The sequence below is a fragment of the Columba livia genome, chromosome 21, assembly GCF_036013475.1.
Source record: "Columba livia isolate bColLiv1 breed racing homer chromosome 21, bColLiv1.pat.W.v2, whole genome shotgun sequence".
Lineage (NCBI taxonomy): Eukaryota > Metazoa > Chordata > Aves > Columbiformes > Columbidae > Columba > Columba livia.
The window spans coordinates 3,582,100-3,606,484 of NC_088622.1; the positions used below are offsets into that span (position 1 = coordinate 3,582,100).

Here is a 24,385-nt window from a genome sequence, read left to right on the forward strand (position 1 = left end):
TTCCACATCCTAAGCACTTTAATTTTAACAAGCCAATTGGTGTATATCGAGCAGGGAGGGCGCACAAGTTGTAAATATGAGTATTTTAGCAATATCCTTCTCAATTTTTTTTCTCCATAAATCACAAAGAAAAGCTTTTTATACTAAGTAATGCTTTGATGTCTATGCTTCATCATTTTACCTCATGTTGTTAGAGTCCAACCAGGTGAAGCCTGGGTGAACCCATCCCAGTTGCACCCCCAATGCAGACACATATCCTGAGGTGTGTTTGGGTACAAGTGTCTTGGCACTATAGCAGTTCTGCAGTGAGAAACCCAAGGGACCAACACTACGTGGGATCGGCAGCTTAAATAACCAGTGAGTCACCTGAGTAGGAACACGATCAAAGTTCTTCCCCAGCATCCTTCTCATGTGCTTTCTGGCGTGGGATGTCATTTGGTGCTTGAGCAGGAAGGAGAACTGGCAGCCCTCTCGAATGCAGTGGAAGTGGCTGTTCACCTGGTTGTATTTGCAACCTACAGGCACAAAACCATTGTGTATTACAGATTACAGTGTACATAGATTTAAGAAGTGAGCATGAGCAGCAGACTCGTCCCATCCCCCTTCATTTTGTTATAAAGGAACATTACCATTACATATAGTAGTGCCTAATGCTCTCCAGTCTTAGCTAGCACCTTTTCCTTTAAAAAGAGAACAAAACCAAGACACTTAATGCTATCATAGAAGTTAAAATTGAAAATACACACTAATAATTAGATTAAAAATGAAAAGTTTTTTGTTTGCTTTTCTGTGCTCTGAGAAAAGCAGTCTCTCAAACGCTCTGGACAGTGTATGCTCTCTGGTCAGATAGAAATGAGCCAGGAGGTGTTTACTGCCACGCCAAATTTGTTCTGTAACAGGGGCAGCTACTGAACAACAAGCAATTTATATGGGTTCTGGCATACGGCACTTGACACATTCGCTCCTCTTGGATAGTGCCATGGATTCTGGGAGTCTGTGTACCTCAGTAACAGACAATCCTAAACAGCTACATTCTATGGCTGATAAATAATGGCTTGTTGCAGTTAAAACACAGCTCTGATCATCAGGTTCTGTCTCTTCTCCATCATCCCTTGGCCATACCTGAATACACAGAGAGGTACAGACCTATAGACAAGCTCAGTTTTATTTGTTATCTATCTATCTAATCACCTATACCCATCCACCTTTACTTACAAATGTACATATTTTTCATCTCTCTCCCTCCCCACCCATACATGTGTGCACGTATTTATACACACATACACGTAAATAAAATCTATAGTGTGTGTGTTCAGAAACAGTCACAACCCTTAAAGTAAGCCAGTGCTTTCTGCACCTGCTCTCTCTCTCTCTCTCTATATATATATGTATGTGTGTGCGTATGCATATATATATATATATATATATGTATACACACAATGTAGAAAGGACAGAGATATACAGAGAAGCAGACAAGCAATTACATGTTGGTATAACGATACACACCTGCCCAAACACATCCAGCTACACCAGCCCATCATGCTGCCTGTATCTACGTAGGCAAATGCAGCGTCCTGGCTCAATACTGCTCGGCAAGCCCAAGCTATAGGCATATGTACATACTGCTGAATGCATGTACCCCATCACTCCCAAAAATAAACAGTGCTGACACATGCCCAGCCTGTCAATACCTCGCTGCCAAACAGCTCCTGAACAGCCCAGCCCATCTTTAGCTCCCAGATCGTGTTTTATGTACATGCCAAGTGTGTTTGTTGAGGTACCGTGCTCCCCGCAGCCCCACCTCCCGTGCCCCCCCAGCGCTGGGCTGGAGAACAAACAGTGCTGGCAGGATGAAACCGTATCAGCAGCGGGCAGGTGAAGGCTCGCCTGTTGCCAGGGCACCCTTGGAGGCTGGGTGTCATGTATCATTGTCCTGCTTTGTCTAGCCCCTGCTATCACCTGAAACACCTAAAGTTGAGTAAATAACAGCAACTGCTGCATCTGCTGACATGTGTAAATGAGCCTTAGGTAAGTACTGGCTCTGGCGTGTTTGCACTCATTACCCTGGTTACCACAAACAAGCTGCCATTTGGTACAAATTCTTGAAAGCTAAAAAGTTTGGTTGTGGTGATTGTGGCTGTTTCCCTGCAAGGTGGGAGAACAGCACGCGGGACTGTTATTGTGAAACCTGTTTTGTTTCAGCCTTTTTCCAACAGGAGCGATAGGGAAGGCTGTGCCTGTGACACTGTTGAGCCAAGGCACAACTAGGGGGGTCAAGTGAACCCCAGGACGCTCAGGACGGAGCGCTGCTGGAGCTGTCTTTAGGGATTTCCCCCCCAGTTCAGAGCCCTGGGTTTCAGGTCTGTTCTAGAAACCTCCCTGGGAACGCATTCAGTTTTCTGTTGTACGTTTGTTTTACCACCTTTACACTAGAGGCACTTAGATTCAGTAACTACTGAACCCTTGAACTCCACCCAAGAGAAGCAATAGGCCCAAAAGACTAAAAAGTACAAAAACCAATCAAATAGACAAAAAAGGCCTTCACAATTAGATAAAAAGCAAAAACAAAGGGGAAGCTGTATCTCCAGACAGATATAGATATATAATCCTCTATATTACAGTTTATATCCATTTAACTTGTGTCTGTTTTGGAAAACATGCTGCAATTTGGGCAGATCAGGAACTGCTGTTTTGTTATATTTCTCGTTTAGTGATCTAATGCCCAAATACATCTTAAGCCTAACTCGCAGGCTCTAATTCATGACATTCTTATCTGGACATGGGACAGACCATATGAGGTGATGGCGGAAAGAGAACAAAACTCACCTAGTCTGCCACACTCCTCTCGCTTGGTGAAATACTTGAAGCCGTTGGCTGCCCTTCTCTCTGCCTTCTCGTGTTTTTTCACGTGCCAGGGCAGCTTGGTGGTGATGTTAGTCACAAAGTAGCAGCCAGGACGAAGACAGTGGTAATGCCCTCGCATCCTGAATTCACAGTGCTACAGAGGAGAAAAGAGACAGGTTGTTTTAAGCATATCTTAAAACAAACACACTCTTGTCTGCCTGCTACTAATGCTGCCCCTCTGAGACACGAGAGAGGCCGGAACTGATACTCTACATCGCATTTATTTTCCACAAGCTGCAATGCAACCTTGTTCCCTGTTGTGTAGTTTGTGTTTCTGTTGTGTATTCTGTATTGCACTATTCTGTGTTGAAATATCCCAAACCTAACTCCTGGCTTTCCCTGGTATTCGATCATTCTAGTTGCATTTTCCACTCCACCCGTATCAAAGAAACAGTGCAATTTGAAATTTGATGGAAATCAACCATTTTGCTAGACCACTAATTATGACCCTTCCGTGGTTCTGTAGTTAAACCAGGAATGAAACAGCCTCACTTCCTAGTGAGTAGTCTGCTTGCTCTTTCCCATTCTTCTCCCCCACACACACTCAGGCTAGAACACGGCTCTGGAATTGCTCTTACCTGGTTTGGACAGAGACACTGCAGCGAATAGTAAGCAAACTGGTCTCGCACATTCACCAAATTATTGTTGGGGTTGATGTGGTCCAGGCAGTGGGATTCTGCTTTGCCAGAGGTTTTGCACACATACTTGCAGTTCCCAAAGAGACAGTGGAAGTGGAATTTGTTGGCGTACTTGCAGTCCGTTGCCAGGCAGGGATCGCTGGAACACATCCAAAACCCAATCATCACCTTCACTCATTTCACACATTTGTTTCTCTGCCAAAATTTACTTCAAGGGGAGCCCAGCTGAAGCCTCTGTTCCAAACATGGCCTACAGATTTCCCACAGCCACCTTCCTCTTTAGTAACACTGCTGCTGGCACCACTACTGCAATTCCACCAAGCTAGTGCACTTTCTTGATTAAGATGCTGAAAATAAAGCAATGCATGGTGGGTTCTGTAGTCTTTGGGGGCCACACTTCCCATTTAAAGCTCTCTCGAGATCTAGCAGAGTCCAAGCACTTGTGCCCTCTCTCTACTACCTGACCCCCATCTTCTTCACGGAAAAAAAAATAATGAAGCTGTATTGTACTGAGTTACAGATGACATTCCTAGGAGACGGCCACAGAGCTTACCGGGGACAAATCCAGGAGAAATCCAGCAAGCTTCCTTTTCAGCAATCTATAAAGATGTACTCTTAGTTCTGTGTACTCCACTGCAGTAACACCTCCCCTCTGCGTGACTGAGCACCCAGGTGCCCGGTTTTTGTCCAGTGGTAAGTCCAGACTTGCAGCAAGATCTGGACGTGGGCTGGTCAGGTGTCACACTGAAGACTTTAGAGATGCTATCCTACCTCTGTAGCCTTCAGCCTCAAAAATACTGCGAAGACATGTATTTCTGTACACCTCTCATGAGGTATAAAAAGAGGATTCAGTGATAAGTCAGCAAGTTTATTTCTCCTCTAAACTCATACCTAAAAGTGCTCCCAGATATACCTGAAAATCCTGTTTGTTTCCTAGGATAACTGAAGGTATTTTCTAGACTGAAGTAAATTTTCTGTGAGGTAAAGCCCAGAGTACTTTCTAGACAGAAGGCCTCTCGGTGGGTGAATACGGATGTAGTACTACAGCTCTGAAAAGCACTAAAGAGGGGACTGCAAGGCTGGAGAGGACAAAAGACAAGCAGCATCTACGACTTACTTCTCCTGGAACTGCAGAAATCCGGGTTTGACCTGAGGCTTGGCGTTCTCCAGGGACGTCGTTGCCAGGGGTGAAGTTGCCAGGTTAGGCACTGACGCTGGGATCTGAGGCATCTGGGGTATGGTTGAAGCCAACTGCTTCCAGGCGAGCAGCGTGGGGGCAGAGGGCACGGCGGCCGGACTCGGAGTGGGCACGTCGAGAGCAGGAGCGCTTGCCATGGTGACAGAAGTAGCAGATGGCGATGAAGGGGCCAGCGAAGCCTTATTCTCAGTAGCAGTTGAGAAGGGAGACTCAGAGTTACTTTTCACAGTTCCACCCTCAGTTCGGAAGTGAAAACTGAAAAAAGACACTGTAATTAGGACATAAATTCTTGACCGTCGCATATAAGTTGATTAAACATCAACAAGAATCTGGCAGGAGTCTGCAAACAAATTAGCTGAGGTTAAATCCTAAAAGGGGCTCTGCAAACGTTGTAGAAAGATTTAGGGGCCTCCTGTCTGCAAAGAGAAGGGAATTAATTAAGAGAGGTGGAGACAGAAAGGTGCAATAACATGTTGACATCAGGGAGATGCAAGAATCACTGCAGTCGGCAAGATCGATATGCCCATGAGGGCAGCTTCCCATGGCTGTTGTCAGAAGCCAGTAGTTTGTAGGAGTGAACCACAAGGAACTACCCAATGCCACAGACCAACTGTCCTAACACATCTTTCCATCTTAAAATCTGCAATGCCTCCTTCTCTTTAAACCCCTTCATGCCCAGTCCTGCAGCCAGCTGCTGAAGGCCATGTTCATTCTTTACTTGGGCAAACCTTCCATTGCCTTTAAAAGGAACTTGGCGCAGTTTTGAACTGCAGATTATGCTCTATAGAAATCTGCAACAGCGAAAATTTCCAGTATCCCACCCTTCCTTTTCTAGTCCCCTCGCCATAACAGTAGGAGTATATCTTAAATATCTCCACCCAGGAGTCATCTGGAGTTCTGAGGATGCTTTACAACCTCTGTCATGCAGTTCTGGCTACCAAGCACTGGGCTGTCTGCTGCTTTCCAGAATGCTGAGAAATGGCAAGGGAAGGAGGAGATCGCTGTTGGGCTGGACAGTCTGACTGCTTTGAGATCCTTGTCCACATGATGTGAACCTCTTAAACAAAACGATATATCTAAGTGCTAGGGAAGTCTTGTTAAAAGAGATTTGTCATGACTGCAGTGATGGGGAGCTGTCTAGTCCATAAAAAGTCCATATCCAGTGACAACAGTTGGGTTTACAGGATCCTCTCATGTATTTTCTTATTTCTTTGTATGATGTATTTGTGTGCTGTGAGAAATATGTGCCCCCTTGAACAGGTTATCTGTCAGCTGGACTATGGCAACACCAAATGTCCAATTCTTAGCCTTGCCAACACTGTGAGAAACTCCTTGTTCACAAGTTGCACACGTTTGTCGTGATAATTACTAAAGAGGACATCGTTCTGCACAAATTCTGGCTGAGCGCATTTGCACAGGAAGCATGTGGGTGCCCACACTGCTGCCCTCGGGACTGCCCACGTTCTGCTCCGGAACAGGGTTATTGAGTAACGCGTCTCTCGTCCCGCAGCGTGTGTGCTGTAGCCGGTACTCACTTGGCGTGTTTGATGGCTCCATCCAGGGTGCTGAAGAGGGCACCGCATTCCTCCACCACACAATGGAAATGCACCTTGTGGAGGAAGTCGCACTGGGCATCGCAGAAATCCTTGGTACCAAACCTGGCCAAAGCAGACAAGCAGGCATCTTAGGGAAGGCCCCAAAAGACAAGTGGTGTTGGAACAGACCCATTTCCCTTGCTTTTCAACCCTACTACCATTCTGTTTTCTAATGTCACTGTCCCTGTAGCACGAACAACGCTGCTGGCATTGTTAGTTATTGCCTGTTATATAGATCTGAACATGCAGAACAAGAACCCGATTTCCCTCCAATAGAACTTGACTGAGAAACTCCCATTCACTTTTAGTGAGAGCAAAATACAGAACTACTCTGAAACAAAAGATGAAAATCATTCGTGTTCGTGAGTGTGTATGTACAAAAGCCAAAGCTCTGAGGAACGACCAAAGGTTAGTAAATTAAGGGAAATCCAGACCAAGAGGACACTGCCGAAATATTACAGGTTGGTTTGCTTCTTTTTTTCTGTTTGAATTTACTGGGAGCAGCAAAAGGGAAAAACCAACTGTGGTTCAAGGGAATGGAGATCCAGAATCTGCCCTCCCCTTGCCTTGAAACAACAGGGTATCACACAGGTGGGAGAGAAAGTGTTGCCTAGATAGCAATTGCAGCCTTGTATGCGTAACTAGTGAAAAGCACAGTCCATGAAGTACAGAAGGAACAATGCTGCAATGCAAAACCCATCATCTAGGATATGCCTCCTGTCATCTCGGAGGAAATGGTCAAGAGGGCAAAAAGATCTAAGCATGGTTTCGCTGCTGAGCCACACTTATTAAGAGTAGCACATGTGATTTCAGGAAACTCCAGAATCACAGGGAATCAAGGAAAAATCACTGGCAGGAAGGATCTGAAACCTAACAGGGGAATCTTGCATAATTAAGATACAACAAACTACAATTGCTCTGATGAGCAGGAAAGCAAGAAACAAACAGCAGCCTGTGTGGTCCCAGGAGGGACCTCCTCACTGTTCGAGGGTAAAGAGAAAAGCAAACAATCTCGTACTGGAGAAGAAGGTCAGTGGGTATAGAACACGCAGCCAGTGAAGGCTTGCAGGGAGAAGACAGAGGAAAGTGAAGGTGTGGTAAGAGGCAAGAAACCCATTTAGTACAAGCTAAGGGGCTGTTTTACCAGGGACAAAGGGTATTGCACTTAGAAAGCAGCTCTCATAAAAATGGGATGTGATGTTGAAAAAATAGGATGTGATGTTTAAAAAATGGCTGCCTTATAAAATTTGCCTTGGATAGGGAAGCTGAAGACAAAAAGGACAATTAGGGATAAAGACCTTCTGGAGAGCAAATAAAGGAACTGGTTGGAAAATATAAATATGCACACGTCAGCCAGGCTGGATGATGTATGTCCTGAAGCGCAACGGAAATTAACTCACAAACTGATTGTGTGACTATTTGGTGGGTTTGAAGCCACAGAGAAGAGGGAGGCTCTAGGAAATTGGGAAAAAAAAAATTAAAACTCTAGGTACTGATTCTTTTAGGGAAAAAAAGACAAGTGATCTTTGGCAATTATCATACCTCTAGTCTTAACTTCTCCTGCTAGTAAAGTAATGGAACAAATATTAAGAGGGAGGAGAAAATCATTAAACATCTAGAGGATAAAGGATCCATGAGCAATAAACAGCATCAGGATTATAAAGAATAAATCTTGCCAGACAAATTTAATTGCTTTTTTTGATAGAATTACAAAATTAGTGGATGAAGGGACGCAATACATTTGGATTTTAGTAAAGCATTTTGATGCAGTCTCACATATGCTTAGAATTAATTCAAATTGGCCTGGATGCAAATGCTACCTCATGGATTGAAAACTGGCTGAAGGACCGTAAACAAAGGCTAATGACAAACAGCAATATATTGAGCTGGGAGGAGGTATCATCTTGTGAGTGCTGCAAGGATGACTTTGGTTAGGTCTGAGCTTATTTAACATCTTCATTAGTAATCTAGGAGAAGGAGTAAACAGCGTGTTAATGAAATTCACAGAAGATACTAAACTGGGAGGAGTTGGCAACACCAGCGAGGAGGAGAAAAACAACAGAGAGAGGCCTTGCAAGACAAGGGAGATGGTTCAGAGTACGGGAGTCGTATTTGGAAACTCACAGCTAATACACCTGGGGGGTGGGGAGTATTTTTATACATAGGGGACTCATGAGAGCAACATTAAAAGCAATCCCGTGTAACAGGGGATGGTAAACATGATACATATACATTCTGCAGTGTAGATGCAAACAAGGTACCACAACTGAGAGCTGCACTATGGGGGCAGGAAGCTGCTGGTGTCTGGGGTGGTGGCACAGCCCAGTTCTGCACCCGCTCAGGGAACAGCAGGAACGACACAACAACATGATCAGCAGGTTGAAGGGACTAATTTACAAAGTCAGATTAAAAGAAATAAATAAGTTTGGTTAAACGGTGTGCTAAAAGGCTATGACTATCTGAAGGGGGGAACGCCAGTTGTGGAGAGGAATTATCTGCTGTGGTTCAAGAGGATATAACCAGGAGAAGTGGAACAAAATTACAAAAAGGGAAATTCAGGCAGCATACCATGAAAAAAATCATGACAGTGAAACATATTAGGTGGTAGAATAATGCTCCCAGAGACAAGCAAACAGCCACACTGCTTGGCATAATTAAAACTCGGCTGGACAAAATGCAAATAGACCACGGGGAAGGATCTGACCCTGGCCAGAGGCAGATGGACCGAAGACCTTCTACTCTTCTCCATTGAAGTCTCCGATTTACAGAGTGTCCACAGGCATTTGTAAGCAACTACCTGTCAGCGCACAAACCATGTGTGTCTGCCTGGGTGTATCTGTATGCTCAGAGCGTGTGTCTGTCTGGGCATGTATGTGCGTGTGTCTGTGGGTGAGTTTTGTACCTGTTCCATTTTCCTTTCAAGCCTCCTTGTCTACAACAAAATAGCAGAAACCATCCCAGTTCCCATATCCCTTGTACTCCTTATGTTGTTTCAGTGGCCTATTCCTATGATCAGAGGAAATGCCACAACAAGCACTTTAAGGCTTTTGTGACTTGTGCATAATAACTCAACCTGGTCCAACAGGTCTTCTCAGTGCTACAAAAGCCCTGGACTTGCAGACTGGGGACATAAAGAGGAGCCTAAGACAAAGTCTAGGGTAACAGTACTATGTGAAGATCTGTGCTTGTACGTGGCCTCTCAAGATCCCTTTGCAAAATAATTCTATGTGGACAGATATAGGACATTAACACCTACTGCAGCCAGCCAGGACTGAGGACTACATGCCCTCCAAAAGGTGATCAGTCTATCACAGAATTAAGCCTTTAAATTCAAGAGAAATCTGCATTCAAGTGTGAACTAATGAGCCAGGCACTTTGCAAAGGAAATAATTTTCCTCTATTCCCAGTTCCGTGCTCTCCTTACCTGCGCAGGTACATCTTCCATGGCTCAGAGAGCTTCTCCTGGACCAGCGCCTTCACTGCCTTGCCCAAGTGCTGTGTCGGCTCTCCAGCCCCAGCCTGGCTGCCGTCTCCTTCTGTCTTAACATTCAACAGGTTGCCAAGGCCGGCGCTGGACTTGGACATCTGGAACAAGAAGACAGGCTGCATCAAGCCCAGGACGCAGCTGTGGACACTGCCAGTCCGGGTGCCCTCAGGACTGTCCCAAGCAAAGCTGCGTCTTCAAAGATTTAGAGAGAAGACAAGAAGTCTGCAGAGGCTGCCTCAACTGCATCAGCAAAACCTAGTAACACTCGCTCTTCTGCATCCTCCACCCAGCTACCCCAAAGTGTGGTGGAAGGAGGGAAATGTTATTCAAGTGGGGAAAAATTCTGGCTCCACTTAAGCTCTTGGAAAATTCTTACTAACTTCAACAAAGAAATGATGACACTTTCTCTGCTAAATGGACATTTCCTACACATCCTTGGACTAAAGAACTGCCTGTGTGAAAGGCTTCAAATAGATTCTACATGGAGACAGTCTAGAGGTCCAGGTGTATGACATGCAGGACAGAAAAAAGAAATTACTCAAGAGTGCTTAGAGGAAACACCTCTTAGAATAAATACACTATTTCCCAGATCATTTCTTGCTTTGTTGTGCTCTCAGTTACCTCCAGTAACAGCAGTGAAATTCACAACATGAATAACATGCAGGATTGGGCCCAATACTTGCATTATAAACTCCACCCACTTGAGGATCTTGAAGCGCTTTATAAATATCAGTTAATTAAGCCTGACAGGCCCCCCAAATAAACTGCACTACGCTACAGGAGCCTTGGTTATTTGAGGCTCTCTTAATGCCCCTGAAGGTAAAGCCCCTGCTGCTATATGGAGACTGCAGCTCTTTACGGCTGGAGTCAGAAATTCAGGTCGTCTCTTTGCACTGGTATTTGTTGGGCATTCCATTTCTGTAAAGGGTTCTTTTTGCTAGACAAATAATGAAGGATTCCTCCACAAACAGAGGAAGAAACAAGCGCGATGAGTTCTGGGCACCCCGAGCCTGATTCTGCAGCCCTTGGTCTTGGAACAGGCTCCTTCAAATCAGCGGGCTCTGTTCTTTGCTGGTTTATGTCATCAGTTAATCCCATTCCTTCTTTAAAAAAGAAACAAACCTGAAGGACCCGTATCTTGTACTACACTTATTTTGCACAACACAATGAATCTTATGCAGGGCTGCACACAAACAAATGCTTATTTCTAAGCATATGCTTAAATCTCATATTCTGGAGATTTTCAAGTGAAGTATCTACTGAAACAGCATTTCTCTGAGCGGGGGCCTTCAGAATGACTGAGGACCCCAGACACAGACTTACTAAATAGACTTACTCACTAGAGTAAAAGCTACATGTTTGGAATCACTAAAGGGACAAGACGTAGGAACGAATAAGAAATTAAGTCTAAAAGGGAACATTTAAAACCCCAGTATAACAGAGAGACAATGGAGGAGAAGAGTGGTATAAACACAGAAATTAAGCACCGCAGAGAAAAAAGAGTCATGAAATAAGAGAGAAAGGAAGCGAGAGATTATCAGGCAAAGTCGCTTTGCCCTCTTGAGGGTTATATGGCCCTGGTGCATGTAACACCCAGAGCCGAGGGGACGGCAACAGTTATGCCTGTAAAACCTATCACAGCAGAATATTAAAGCGTGGCTCAAAGGCTGCCCTGAGCTCTGCTGCAGTTGTACACAACAGCAAAATTAATCTTGGTACAGTAGAATTTATCATGTGAAAGGGAAATATATATTTGAGATGATGTATAATTTAAGGAGAAAGTAAGGAAAAAGAAACCGTGTATTATCCAAAATAAATATTCTAGAACATGGTAAAGGGGGCTCTGTTGGACACCATTACTCACACCAGAAAGACAGAAATTGATGATTTTGGCTCAAAACTTCTAATTTTTTTCTTCTTCTCTTTCATAAAAACAAATTATTCTCCTCCCCCTCCCCCAGTGAAATGTTTTTAAGTAAATAAACGAAATGAGTAACTGTAAAAAGAGAGAGAGAGAGAAGTTGCCAGGTTCTGGAAATAAAAATGGAGAAAAAAAAACCCCACAACATCTTTGGGAGCCCTCCTCTGTCTAGGAAGGATAAAAAAAAAGGTGTCAGAGGCTGCAATATATTTCTTCAGCCAGTTCATTAAATTAATTCGTAAGCAGTGGCTCTGAAATTATACCCGATGAAAAATGGTCTCAAAATTTAAATGGTACAAACTCATCTTATTAGAGGCAAAACATTAAAAAACAAACGCATCTCTCCCCCCCCCCTCCCCGCCATCGCAGCTTTAATTTCTCTTGGTGGGGGGAATGAAAGGCGTTTGATGGATGGCTCTTACCTTATTCATAAGCGAGGATAAAAGAGATGAATTTGCTGAGACTGTGTGGCCATTTGATTCATTACTGGAACACACAAACCAACAGGGTTTAGTTAAGATGTGCACAGGGACTGTGAGCAGCGAGATTAATCCTTCTCCCTTCAAGCTGCCTCACTCCTCACCTGCTACATCCAGAGGAAGAGAATGATGCCCACCCTCCCCTGGGCAGGCCAAACTCTTCCTTGTGATAGCCAAGATGGAGAGAAAGAAGGTCCTGAGTTTCCAGAATTTAGTTCTTTCAGCTATTAAAAAGTCCAGACCTATTCCTCCAGTGATGGTCCACACCATCACACTCTTTGATTACCCAACTCACAATCCACCCTGTTTTACTCTGTCATCCTGTTAGAACTTTTCAAAAATATGGCACAGAACCAGGGCGATGGTGACAGAAGACCCCTCTGGCAGGGACACAGGTCCCCTCGGCAGCAGAGGAGAAGGCCACGCAACAGTCCTGATGGCCACAGCTAAGTGTGCTGAACAGCAACCTCGGTATTTCATATACATCCGTGACAGTTGTAGCTGACTAGAAATGCTGGGGTCCCAATCTGAGGCTCATTTAAATAAAGTACAGAAAGGAATGTATAAAAAGGTCAAAGTGGAGCAGGCTCGCTTATCCCCAGTATCAGTTTCTCTGCAGTTTTTCCACACACAACAATCCCCAAACACTCCTATTCTTAGTGGAGATGCTGGACAAGTGGGACACACGCTTTGAGACAGGTGCATTCATATCTCACGGGTGCAAAGGTTCGTCACCATAACTATAGGTGAGCATGTGCCGGACCAAGACCACAGTCAGCCCAACACCCAGTTGTTTTGTGTGTCCAATTCCTCGGGAAGGTGCCTCTCTTAGACCTCGTTCAATGCCCTATGACATCAGTGATGTGTGGTGAAGTGTGGCATTGGAGCAGCTTTGATCAGCTCCTGATGACAACATCAGGAATATCTAAATGAAAGAAAGAGCTTTCCCAGTGGCTTGTACTAGAGCAGAGCACAGAAAGTGAGGCTCTTGGCAAAGAGTCAGTAGGTGCTTGTGAGCCCCAAAAAATCTGGAGAACACACACTTGAGGAGGAGTAGCGAGAGCCTCCCTGCCTCCAGTTCGAGGGCGTCCAGCTCAGCCCCTGTGAAATTGCCTGTCGTCAATATGTTGTGTTCTCTCGTATTACAGATACAGGAACTTCTTGCTGGGAAGACCCAAGTGTGCTTCTCTCACCCGTGATCCTTGACGCTCAGGTCCAGGCTGTGCTCCTGCAGGGAGTCCTGGCTGGTGGCAGATGACGATCCCATGGCCTCCACAGGTTCCTGCTTCACCTGAACTGGATGGAACCGTCCAGGGGCGGCTGGTTGTCCATTCCCTGCTTGAGAAAGACATTGAAATTAAATGAGAAAAAACAAAAAAAGAAAAATGTAGGTCTAAAATGAGGTTACAATGGCAAATAAATAAGTTAAATTGCTATCACCAGTGCATAAATGGAAAAAGCAAAGAAAAAGTGTGGGGGGAGGGAAGTGCTGGGATTGTTGGTCAGCGTTTATTGCCAAGCTGACATGATGGGTTCTGACGTCCACTCCAGCGTGGAAATTTTTCAAGTGATAATTATTGCAAAATTATGTCAAAGTTGTCCAGGCTGTGGGCCCTTTAAAGGAGAAGGGCGGAAGGAGCGTGGGGGAGACCTGATTCTCTGCACAAACTGTCATAACTCATTTGCGGGGCTGCCTCTTAAGCGTTTATTAAAGACTCTGTTAATGCTGAGGCAATGTGGCAGCTTTCGACTGCTAGTCAAGCCCCCTTCCTCGTCCCCAATCCCAGCGTTGCCGTAGCGACAGCGATGGCCCGGACTGCGCCTGCCCAGCAGGAGCATCTGCCCCGCCGGGGCTATTGAAGGTGACAGCCAACGGGCCTGGTTCGAACCGCACGACCTCTTGCCACCGCCACCACGCTGGCCCTGCAAAAAGGGGGAATTCTTGCTTTTTGGTGGGGGAAGGTTTAGTGCTGAGCCCATGAAATAAAAATTCAAATGAAAGGAAAGGAAAAAAGAGGGAAGTGGGGAAAACAGGAGAACAAATTAAAGAAAAAAATTAGGCAGAACAGCAAAGAAAAAAGGAGGGAAAAAAAGTTGCTGACAGGAACATGTCTGCAGAGCTTTTTTCCACAATCCCCAAGTGACTGAAATATTAATTTACCCTCCGGCAGTACAGCTGACGGCGAGCTGCTTCTCAGACAGCAAGTGGCATTTTATTAAAAAATAAAGGAAAATAGTTCCCTCAATGACCTTTCTCTGCTTTAGGAAACAATTTTTCAAACAATAATTTTAAAAGTATGTGAAAGTTCCCCTCCCTCTTTAATCAGATCACTTCGTCCTACTCCCCGCTTGCTCCCGGGGAGAAGGGGACACTGACAGCGCTCCTGTCCTGTGCCTGGAGGAGCAGGAGGATGGGCCAGTTTGTGGACTGTACCGACACCATCACCAAACCAGAGCAGGGACAAGAGCTGGAGCACAAAACCAGCCCCCCAGAGCAGAAAAACAACTGGCAATAAGCTACAGGATCAACACCACCAGGCCCAGCCAAAACTCGATACCATCTGCAGAAGAGAGCTTAGGCTGCCGTATAGCCTGCAAGTATTGACCAAGCTTTTTCTTCATTTCCATTTTTAATACAGTGCCTCTCTCTTTTCAGCCTACAGCAAACCAGGTAAAATACATGAAACACTCTTCGTTCAGATCTGGTAGGAGTCTACTCCATTTGTGGGCAAAGCTGCGTTTCCTGCCTCTGTTCTGGCCACATGGGCATAGCCGGTCTCCATGGAAACCTTGCCAAGACTGCCCTCTTCAAGGGTTAACTGGACGCAACAAAATTTATTCTCCCATTTATGTTCCTTTACCACCTCCTCCCCACCTCCAGTCCCAGGGAGGGAGGTCCCACTGACTCCTCTCCAGGTCAGCAGGCCCTGCTCTTCCTCCCACCACTAGCACAACCCATGAGGGTAACTCACCTGCTTCAAGGGCCACAGAGGGTTTGAGTGCAGCTGCTGCCAGCCTGGCCATCATAGGAGAGATTAATCCCTTGCTAGCAGAGATCCTTTCCATTATAGATGCCGCTGGGGCTGGAGAAGAAGTAGCTGCAGGGTCACCAGATCCTGGAATGGCCTGGGATGAGGAATCTGTAGGAGCAGATGATGTTGGATTGGTGCCAGAAGAACCAGCGGTCATCAGGTTAGTTGAGCTGGCAGAAAGCGGTGCAGAGACCCGGCTGGGGATGATGGGGAAGAAGGATCCAGGTGTTCCAGGAAGTGCTGAGTTGGAGAGTGCCAGGGCCAGGGGTATATTGCTGGGCAGAGCCTGGGAGAGCAGGCCCGAGATCTTGGTGGCTGGTGTCATGCTGTTGGCAGACTTGCTGGCCTGCGAGGAAGCCAGCTCAGCAGCAGACGTGGGTGTAGCTGGGACTATGAGAGAAACGGAAGACTGTTGACTGGTGGGAGAGGCACTCAGGCTGGAGTTCTTCGAGCTCATAGCGGAGAAGTCAATAAGGTCATCATTACTGGACTCCTCTTGCTCGTTATCCTTGGACCCCAAGAGAGAGGTGGGCAGGCCCAGCACTCCTGAGCTCCGGATGTGCCGTCGCTCGTGTTTGCGTTTATGGGAGGTCATCTGGCTGGTGGAGGTGAAGGTGAAGCCACAACCTGCCCTTATGCAGTGGAAGTGGTTGGTGGCCTTGCTGTAGACACAGCCCTCATACTTGCATTCCTCATACTTGTAGAACTTCTTGAAGCCGTCCTTGGCATAGGCATCATCTTTGATGTGGTAGCTCTTGTGCTTCTCAATGTCACACTTGTTCTTGAAGGTGAATGTGCACCCAGGTCGCCTGCAAGGGCATCAAGGAGGAGAGGGGGGTTGGCTATGTGGGCTAGGACCACAGTAACATGGGGATGCAGGCACCCACCACTGAAAGTTCCAACCAAAACAGAAGCTGAAGGGCACTAAGGTACAAACTGTGCTTTCCTACTCTTCCTGAGAACATCAGAAATCAATAGAAGAGCGTTTGTGTACAGAAGGCAGAGTCTGGCCCTGAAAGGGATGAGCAGGCTGACTGCTGGCTGGAGAGAACTCTAGCATGGAAGTGCCATTAGCAATATATTAAAGGCCTGCTTCAGTCAGACTCTGAAGAGCACTGTAATCTCTTTCCCAAATGACCCCAGGATGTATTTGCTAGTACAGTTTCCTCAGATCACAGAGAGGCCACTCTTGCCTTCAGAGTGGTCTGTGGCAAGATTCTGGAAATCACATCTGCCATGGAGCATGAGTTCGGTCTCAAGAGCAGTACTGAGATGTTCACAGCAGAGAAAAATTAAGTCCCTGTGTGTACTCCTCAATTTACAATTTGGCAGTAGGAGGCAAACAGACCACACAACTCTGGGGCAGGATCCCTGCCCTTCCCTGCTGTCTCACCTGCAGTGAAAGTGGGTGGTTTTCTGCCCGTAGAACTGGCACTCCACAGTGCCGCAGTCCTCCGTGGCGCGGAACCGCTGAAAACCATCATTGATGAGCTGAGTGTTCTTCTTGTGAAAGTTCTCATGGGTCATCACGTCGGAGGTGCTTGTATAGACCTTGTTACAACCCACCTACACCAGGCCAAAACAGGGAGTCAGTCATCAGCACAGCATTTTAACAGCCTACCATTATTACCAGCAATAACAAACACGTGTGCAGCACACATACGTTTAATAGTTCCATTTGTGCACTTCTCCTAGGAGTATTAAGTCATCACTTTAATCCCCAAATATAAAGAGACTGATGGAGCAGTTGTGGGGAAAAATACTCAAAAAAAAACCCACCAAAAACTCTCTGGGCATGAAACAGGAAGAAAAGAAGGGGAGGATGCAAAGGGATAAAAGACCAGCTACAGAAAATCATGCCTGCTTAGGGAGGCAGTAAGCAGGGTTCCTGCTCTTAAGGAGAAAACAACACTGACATTACTTTTTGTTATTTTGGAGCAACATGGAACAAAGTAGGACTTTCACCTAGCTGGGGAATACAGAGTTGAGTGGGAATGAGTCATTTACCTCTTTAGTCCTTCTAGGACGTAAGGCAGGGTGGTACAACGTGAGGCCAACCTTTCAAGCTTGTAACATCGGGGTTTAATTCTAGCAAAGCATAAACCCCTATGTTCAGCTCATCTTAGCAAACTGGTGACTCTTTTTCCCCATCACTGTGCAAGACTACTGCTTCAATAATTTGAAACTCGTGCAGCAAATGGGAATGGTGTGACGAGGACGGAATGCTGAAAACCTGCCTTCCTCTGGGTAAAGCGGGCAACTTTGCCATATTGAGTAAAAAAACACTGGAATCTGAAAACGTCCTCGGCCCTGCTGAGGGAGGATTTTTTTTCCTTCTCTAGCACAACGTGTGCCAATGCCTGCACCATCTCAGAAGTGAAGAGAACGAAAACACCGCCTCTTAATTCAGCCCAGGTTGATTCAAACAGGCAATAACAGAACCCATGACAAATACCCAGAAAAAAAAAAGGATCTCCAGCTATTTCCAATATAAAAGAGCCTCTCTCTCTCCACACTGACACCTTGAAAAAAGACAGACCCTGCATGGCATTAAAAAAAAGAATTAAACAAAAACCTCCTTAGGAATAATTTGCAATGCAGCTCTTGGTGCTAAAGCCTAAAAAAATGTCAGTTTATATAAACAACTAACTGAATTTTATCCACACCAATTATGGACATAAAGAAAAAAACCCCATGAGATGGATGGCACAAATTCTGCCATTTAAGCAGTATTTTCTTTAATTGGGAATTTATATTCAGACACCTTTCCTGTAAGACACTGCTTACATGGGCATTATTTTACTGGAAGACAGTGGGCAGAGGATGGAATTATCCATATATAGTTGTGTCAATGAGGGTCTCTATTCAAACTCAGAGTGACTTAAAGCTGTGAAACATTCCTTGTGCTCTAAAAAAATTAAACAAATCTCATCCTGGTCAATTGAAGAAAGTGAACAATCAATATTACAGAAGCATAACAAAAAATGTCATCAAAAGAAAGTCACATGAAGTTCACAATTTATCAAATGTTGTAAGCACATGCTCAAACCAACCCCTATTCAGGACAGTACTTGAGTGCATGCCTAACATTTAAGTATGTGCTTAAGCCTCATTGACTTCAGAAAGCTTACCTGATTCCAAGTTAAACATATGCTGAAGTCTATCCCAGCAAAGCATTTAAGCATGTGATTAAGGCCTTGTGACTTTAACTGGGGTCTTAAACTGTTGGGATAGGGCAGGAAGCGAGATCTGAGTTTTCCGGGCACAAAAGCTTTCACCAAGGGCTGCCTGGTTACTGTGTTTTAACTTTGGCACATTGTCACCCCCTTGCCTCAGGGCAGCCCCTTGCTCTCTAACAAGACGTGCTGGGCTGCCAGAACTCAAGAATCCTTTCAGTCCACCCCAAAAAGGACCCAGCTCAAACAGTGGCTCTTGTTTTGCCTGGCGGGCTGCCCTCTGTTCCCGGTCCAGCGGTTACCTGCATGCAGTGGTAGTGTGTGCTTTTCCCGTTCAGGTGGCAGCCGTGATAGTACACGCTGCAGTCATCCAAGGGGCTGAAGCGCATGAAGCCGTGCTGGAGGGAATTATCACGTTTCTTGTGCATGTTGTAATGCCGAATCACATCCTGTTTACTAGTGAATCTCTGGAGAGATACAGAGACAGACAGTGAGACACGTGATGGGAGTGGGTGGGTGGCAGGGGTAGTTGTTGTTGTTAAGAAACTTATGGTACCAGGAGTTTAAAGCTCAGCAGTAATCACCCCAAGTGAGCCAGACTGAAGAGGAGTTGTGTGCACGTATCTTCTTGGTGAAGTATATACCAGTGAAAAGTTGTGAGCGTGACACTGGGGTGATGTCCAGAATATGCTCCCTGCAGCTTTAAGATTGCAATTCTTCTAACATAATTTTAGCTGCTACTATCTCAAGAACTGCTATAGTTAGAAAGCAAACCAGTGAACTAAACAGCCTACAAGAGTAATCCAAGCTTCCAGAGCACCCACTGTAGTGGTTTGCGACACACTGGATGCCACATTCATGTCAGACTAGAAACCGGGAAAGACACTCTGTTCTTTTATAGTATTTTCCTATTGCAAGTCTTCTGCCTCCCCTACAAGGTAGGACAACTTAATTAGGAAAACAGGGACACACAACTTTCTTCCAGTCACAGAAAAAGATGGTAGCAGAACTCAGAGCTGCATCTGTATGACCAGAATATCCTTTTCACCTACCTACTTGAAGTAATGAAGGGGTACCCCACTGGCAGAGCAGGCTAAGTGCCTTTAAAATGACGGTTTTCATTTCTATTTCCCACAGATATCAATATTTAACAGTGAAGGTGGGAAAGTAAATCTGATTTTTTTAAAAAATAAATCAATATCTCTTTATTTTGAGGAGTAATTGAAAAGGCCTATATTCTAATGTTTAACAACTTTTCTAGTCTCCCTCACAGGAAACAAATGATTATCGCTTCCACTCTTTCCTCCTATAATATCAATCCTGATCAATCTCGTTGGTATTGGCACGGGAATATATGGATATAGATTTCAACAGGAATCCCTCGGAGGCTGGAGGTATGATTTCCCAGGGCGTACATACAGGATTGCTATTGCCAATCATCGTTAATTTGTGCCCACTTATTACAGAGCGTTACTTATTCTAAAATATATCTCAGCCATAAAATAATTTGCATTTTAAAAAGCAGCCTAAATCCTTATTCCCTGCGAGACCAGACAGCTCCTTTGCAAGCAGCTTCTAGACTCCTTAGGAAATAATCATGAGGCCAATCATACTAATAGGTTTTTCTGTCTTTCCACCCTTTGTGTTTCTCTCTTTCTGGTGCAGAGATATCCATGTCACAGTTGGGACAGACTCAACTCAATTACCAAATGCTGGGCTAGGAGGACCACTACATGCAGACAAACTCTCCTTTGATCAATAGAAACCCACAGTCAAGCTCAGCAGATCCAGATCAACTCCCTGCGCTGTGGTCAGACTCATTCCTCTGAGACCCAAAGGTCTCCTGGGGTAGAGCTGAAGTGGTGACTGATGCACAGTCGAGGCAAACTCGGGGATTCCCACTTAGACACGCAGCCTGACCACAGAAATGGCAGTGTCAAACTCAGACCTGGGAAGAGGGTAAACAAACACAGCACGGGACTCGGCTGGCTTGACGTCGCTACCCTGGCAGTTCTCCCAGTCATGACAGCATCCCACATGCTCCTGCCCCCACCTCTCCCCACAAATCCCAGCCTGCTGCTGGTCTTATTGGGTGTTTTGTTGCAGATACTGCTGCTACAATGTCACTCAGGCAGCAGGAGGGAAAGAGACAGACTAACAGATCAGCATTCCCTGGTTTCAGGCACAATTTGTAACACAGCAGAATTTATTCCCTTGGTTTCACTGGAGTAGTTCCCACTGACTTGAACTGATCTATATTCTGCTGTTCATTACAGCGGTCTGGGTTTGGTTAAATGGTGTTGGATTGGATTAAATGGGAACAAAACAGGATCTTAGTTCAATATACATCTTGCCCTCTTTCAGAGTGGAAAAGTGAAGAGGTGTGTGTGTGCATGGCGGGGGAAAGCACAGGAGGACATTTCCCCTAGGTTGTACTCCTTTAATGTTCAGGTAGCTGTGCTAATAACTTTTACTATCCTTTTACCTGGTAGTTGCACTCTGGGTCAAGGCAGTGGTAATGTTCTCGATACTGGTATGCACAGTGTATATGTCCACAGTGCTGACTGCCAGAGAACCTGCAAACATGAGAGAAGGACAGAAAGAATGAATGAAACCGCATCCCAACACTAGTGCCTACAGGTAAGGTACAAATCTAAGTCCCATTCCTGCTTTCGCTCCACGTGTTTATGGCATTAAACCCCGTCTCCTTTATCTCCTCCAAGGATGGTGATCCACCCACCCTCCTCTTCTTATTTGTCACTATTTAAAGGTGCTTCTTGAGCAGGATCATTCAGGTCTTGTACAGCCCTAATCTGTCTTTCCCTTTGAAATTCATCACCATTATCTAAGATGCTTACTTGGGGAAGAGTAAGAAAGGAGGGATCCTTGAATTAAATATCATACAATTCTAAAATTCTTGTATATGAGTTTAGATACCACAGCAGTGAGTTTCAGAATCCCCTATGCCAGAAGGAGACAAATAAGCATTGGTCAAATACGGATTCTAAATTTTAGGTATACATCCATCTAGCAGGATCTCAGAAAAGCTGTTTGTACAATTTATGTCTCAGGATGTTTTTTTAATCACAGTATGGTGTCACACTACAGAGAGGATTGCAAACCAGTGGATTAGATGGTAAACGACACAGAGAGAAGATGGTCACGGCAAGATTATATAGGAACTTTCAATAAGATGGACAGATCAATGGAAAGATAAGCAAGATGGATCAACAAGAACAGAACGAAGCGTTACAGGCTGACCATCTCGTCCCTGCATCTTCTCCCATGCATGACAGCCCTGCTAATCATTAGTTTCCACGTGGATACAGTATTTGCTCACAACAAAAAGCAGTGCAATGCAAAAGAACGGGGTTTTCAGCCTGCCTTCAGTGCAATTAAAAGTGGGACACAAGAAGCAGCAGCCAACAACATGCACCTAATCTGTTTCTGCAGGCCACCACTGAACATTCCACACAGCAGATCTGGAGACTCCTGAAACATAGGCTGGAAAAATACCCTAGAAAGGCCATAGAATATCTACATACAAACAGACAGTGCACAGAATGTACTGACAGACAGACACATCAGTAATTGGCAAAAGGGGATGATCCAGTAACAGGCTCATCAGTGCAATGAACTCTCTGATGTATATTCTATAGGACCCTGGAAGAGCTGAAGAGCTTGAAAGCGAAAAGCAGTGGAGAGAAGGAGACTCAGAGGGGAAACATTCAAAGATAAAGTACCATCTGCTCAAAGGTTCCTCAAAGGTTCCTCACGTCACTTAGTGCTAAACACAGCAGGAGTGCATACGATAAAGGGCATGGGAGAGAAACAAGGAAGGGCAATGGATAAGAAGAAAAAATGAGAGGAGTGAGGGTGTTCTGGGGCAATCAAGGAATGGGGCCGGAGCAAGGAAGACTATGGATTGTCATAAGGTGAGGTAACACTAAGCTACAGGACAGAAAAAGTCAGGATGAAAAGCCGTACTAAATACGGCATTTCTGAAGCACAGTAAGGAAGAGGAGGTCAACTGTGGAGACAGCAGGGCCTTTAGGAGATGGAAAGGGGACTTAATTGACAGAAAAGATAGACATTGCTAAAAAATTAAATGACTTCTTTGCCTCAGCATTCACAAAGGGAGACAGGGACAGATGCCAGGAGCAGACATGCCTTTCCCTGGGGAAGGAGAAGAAATACTGCAGGAAATCAGGATCACGTCAGAACAGGTGACTGAGAAACTGGAACAAACCTCAGCAGCGGAGAAGAAACAAACCACAAGGCAAACAGCGAGGCTGGCTGCACAAACAAAGGTGTGGAGCTGAAAGCAGAGGAAGCAATTCCTGCTCACCGCCTGGGCAACTGTGAGGCTCGTACAGGGCACAGGCAGCACTGAGTCACCGTGGCATTAGCCAGGTACACACAGCTCGGCAGCAAATCGAACCAACTGGTCCTGCTAGTCCGGGGCTTTATGTGAACAGCTTTAAAGGAAAGAAACTGCTCTGTGGAAAGTTTCCTCCCTGAAAGGGGAATGCGAGAGCAAAGGGCTGGAAAACTGTGGAGCGTAGGCCAGGCAGGGTGCGGGGGAAGATAAAGACCTCACTGACAAATACACATATTTGAAACAAACCAGTCCAAAATACTATCAAAAGTGAGGATGCAAAATGACCAGCGATGCTAACTGCAACAAAAGGGCCAGACACCAAAGAGATCTGACTGTTGGGATGAGTTACTTGCTCCTAGCAGGAGTAACTCATGGACTCAGGTTTACAAGCAAGAGCCAAACAAGCACTTCAGGCTCCTGCCCTCCCTTCCACGTGCTGCGGACAGTGTGTGTGGTGTCTGCAGCGCAGGAAGGGAGAGGCAAGTGTTCACCAAACCCTGTGCTCGGGGAAGGAGGGAAGCAGCAAACACAGCACAACGGGGAAATTCTGCTCTCTCAGCCTGGAAGGTTAGGCTCCTAAAGGGTTATATTTATCCTGTGTTTCTTCTGACACTTGAAACAGTTCAAAGCTATGAATTTTTAAAGCACAGCATCTGTTTAGCTTTTTCATAACAGGAAAGCTTACACCCCACACACTTACTTACACGCATACACACGTGCACATTTACATGCACATACTCTAAGGTACATCAACACCCCTCTTAATTTACATGAGCGTACCCACAATTTCCATGCACGTGATCAGACACAAACACACCTGAAACAAGGAAACTCACAGACCATTTATTCACACTGATATGCAAATCCAAACCCCTAAACTGTCCACACAGGCACACAGCTTCATTTTCACCAGAACAACCCCCTCCCCCTTCCCTTACTTTAATCGCTTCACTTTTTTTTTTTTGGCCAGAAAGAACTAGTCTTGATCTGGCAAGAGTTAGAAAGAAAAACCAAGATAAATAAATAATAATAAAAATAATAAATAAAGAAGTCAGCAAGCTTAGAGAGTGTTTACAGACTCATTACCCTGTAACGATGATATGAAAGAAGGAAGAAAAAAACCCACCCCAATTACAAGGGGGGAGGAAACCCACACAGAAATAAATATTTAAGCAAGTGCTGCCAGAAGCACCATCTGCTGAGGCACTAATAATAATAATAATAATAATAATTTTTTTCTGTGGTCTTTTTTTTTTAATTATAAATATACGGGGGGTGGGGGAAACAACCCAACCCAAACTAGCTAAGTAAGAGGTTTTGTTTTGTTGTGTGAGATAATAGATTATCCCTGGGCAGCTTTTGGCAGTGGCTTTGGCAAACTCATTAAGCTAATTATGCAATACAGACACAGAGTGTCGTGCCTCTCTCCCCCCACCCCTTGATTTTAAGGCTTTAAACTGTTTTTAAAATTGTGTGTAAATTGAAGGGAAGTGGCTGTGCTGCCAACGGGCGGCTTGCGGAGCTTTTTGAGCAGGATGTGGTGTCCCTTAGAGATCTCACAAGCCTCCCTCAGT

At 45.2% G+C, this 24,385-nt stretch overlaps 1 protein-coding gene across 12 annotated transcripts in view; it reads right to left on the bottom strand.

Annotated features, from left to right (window-relative positions):
* The window catches only part of CASZ1 (castor zinc finger 1), a 239,741-nt gene that overhangs the window by 11,675 nt on the left and 203,681 nt on the right, over positions 1-24,385 (bottom strand). For 9 of the 12 annotated variants that reach the window (XM_065037510.1, XM_065037513.1, XM_065037507.1 and 6 more), the window contains 12 exons: positions 20,916-21,006; positions 18,733-18,897; positions 16,648-16,820; positions 15,195-16,063; positions 13,416-13,560; positions 12,166-12,229; positions 9,760-9,920; positions 6,276-6,398; positions 4,660-4,995; positions 3,483-3,681; positions 2,827-2,998; positions 367-515 (listed from right to left, as the gene is read on the bottom strand). In XM_065037510.1, coding sequence (XP_064893582.1) covers positions 367-515; positions 2,827-2,998; positions 3,483-3,681; positions 4,660-4,995; positions 6,276-6,398; positions 9,760-9,920; positions 12,166-12,229; positions 13,416-13,560; positions 15,195-16,063; positions 16,648-16,820; positions 18,733-18,897; positions 20,916-21,006 — 2,647 coding nt within the window. The remainder of the gene's footprint in view (positions 1-366; positions 516-2,826; positions 2,999-3,482; positions 3,682-4,659; positions 4,996-6,275; positions 6,399-9,759; positions 9,921-12,165; positions 12,230-13,415; positions 13,561-15,194; positions 16,064-16,647; positions 16,821-18,732; positions 18,898-20,915; positions 21,007-24,385) is intronic. The other 3 variants (XM_065037514.1, XM_065037517.1, XM_065037506.1) reach the window with 1 other exon arrangement.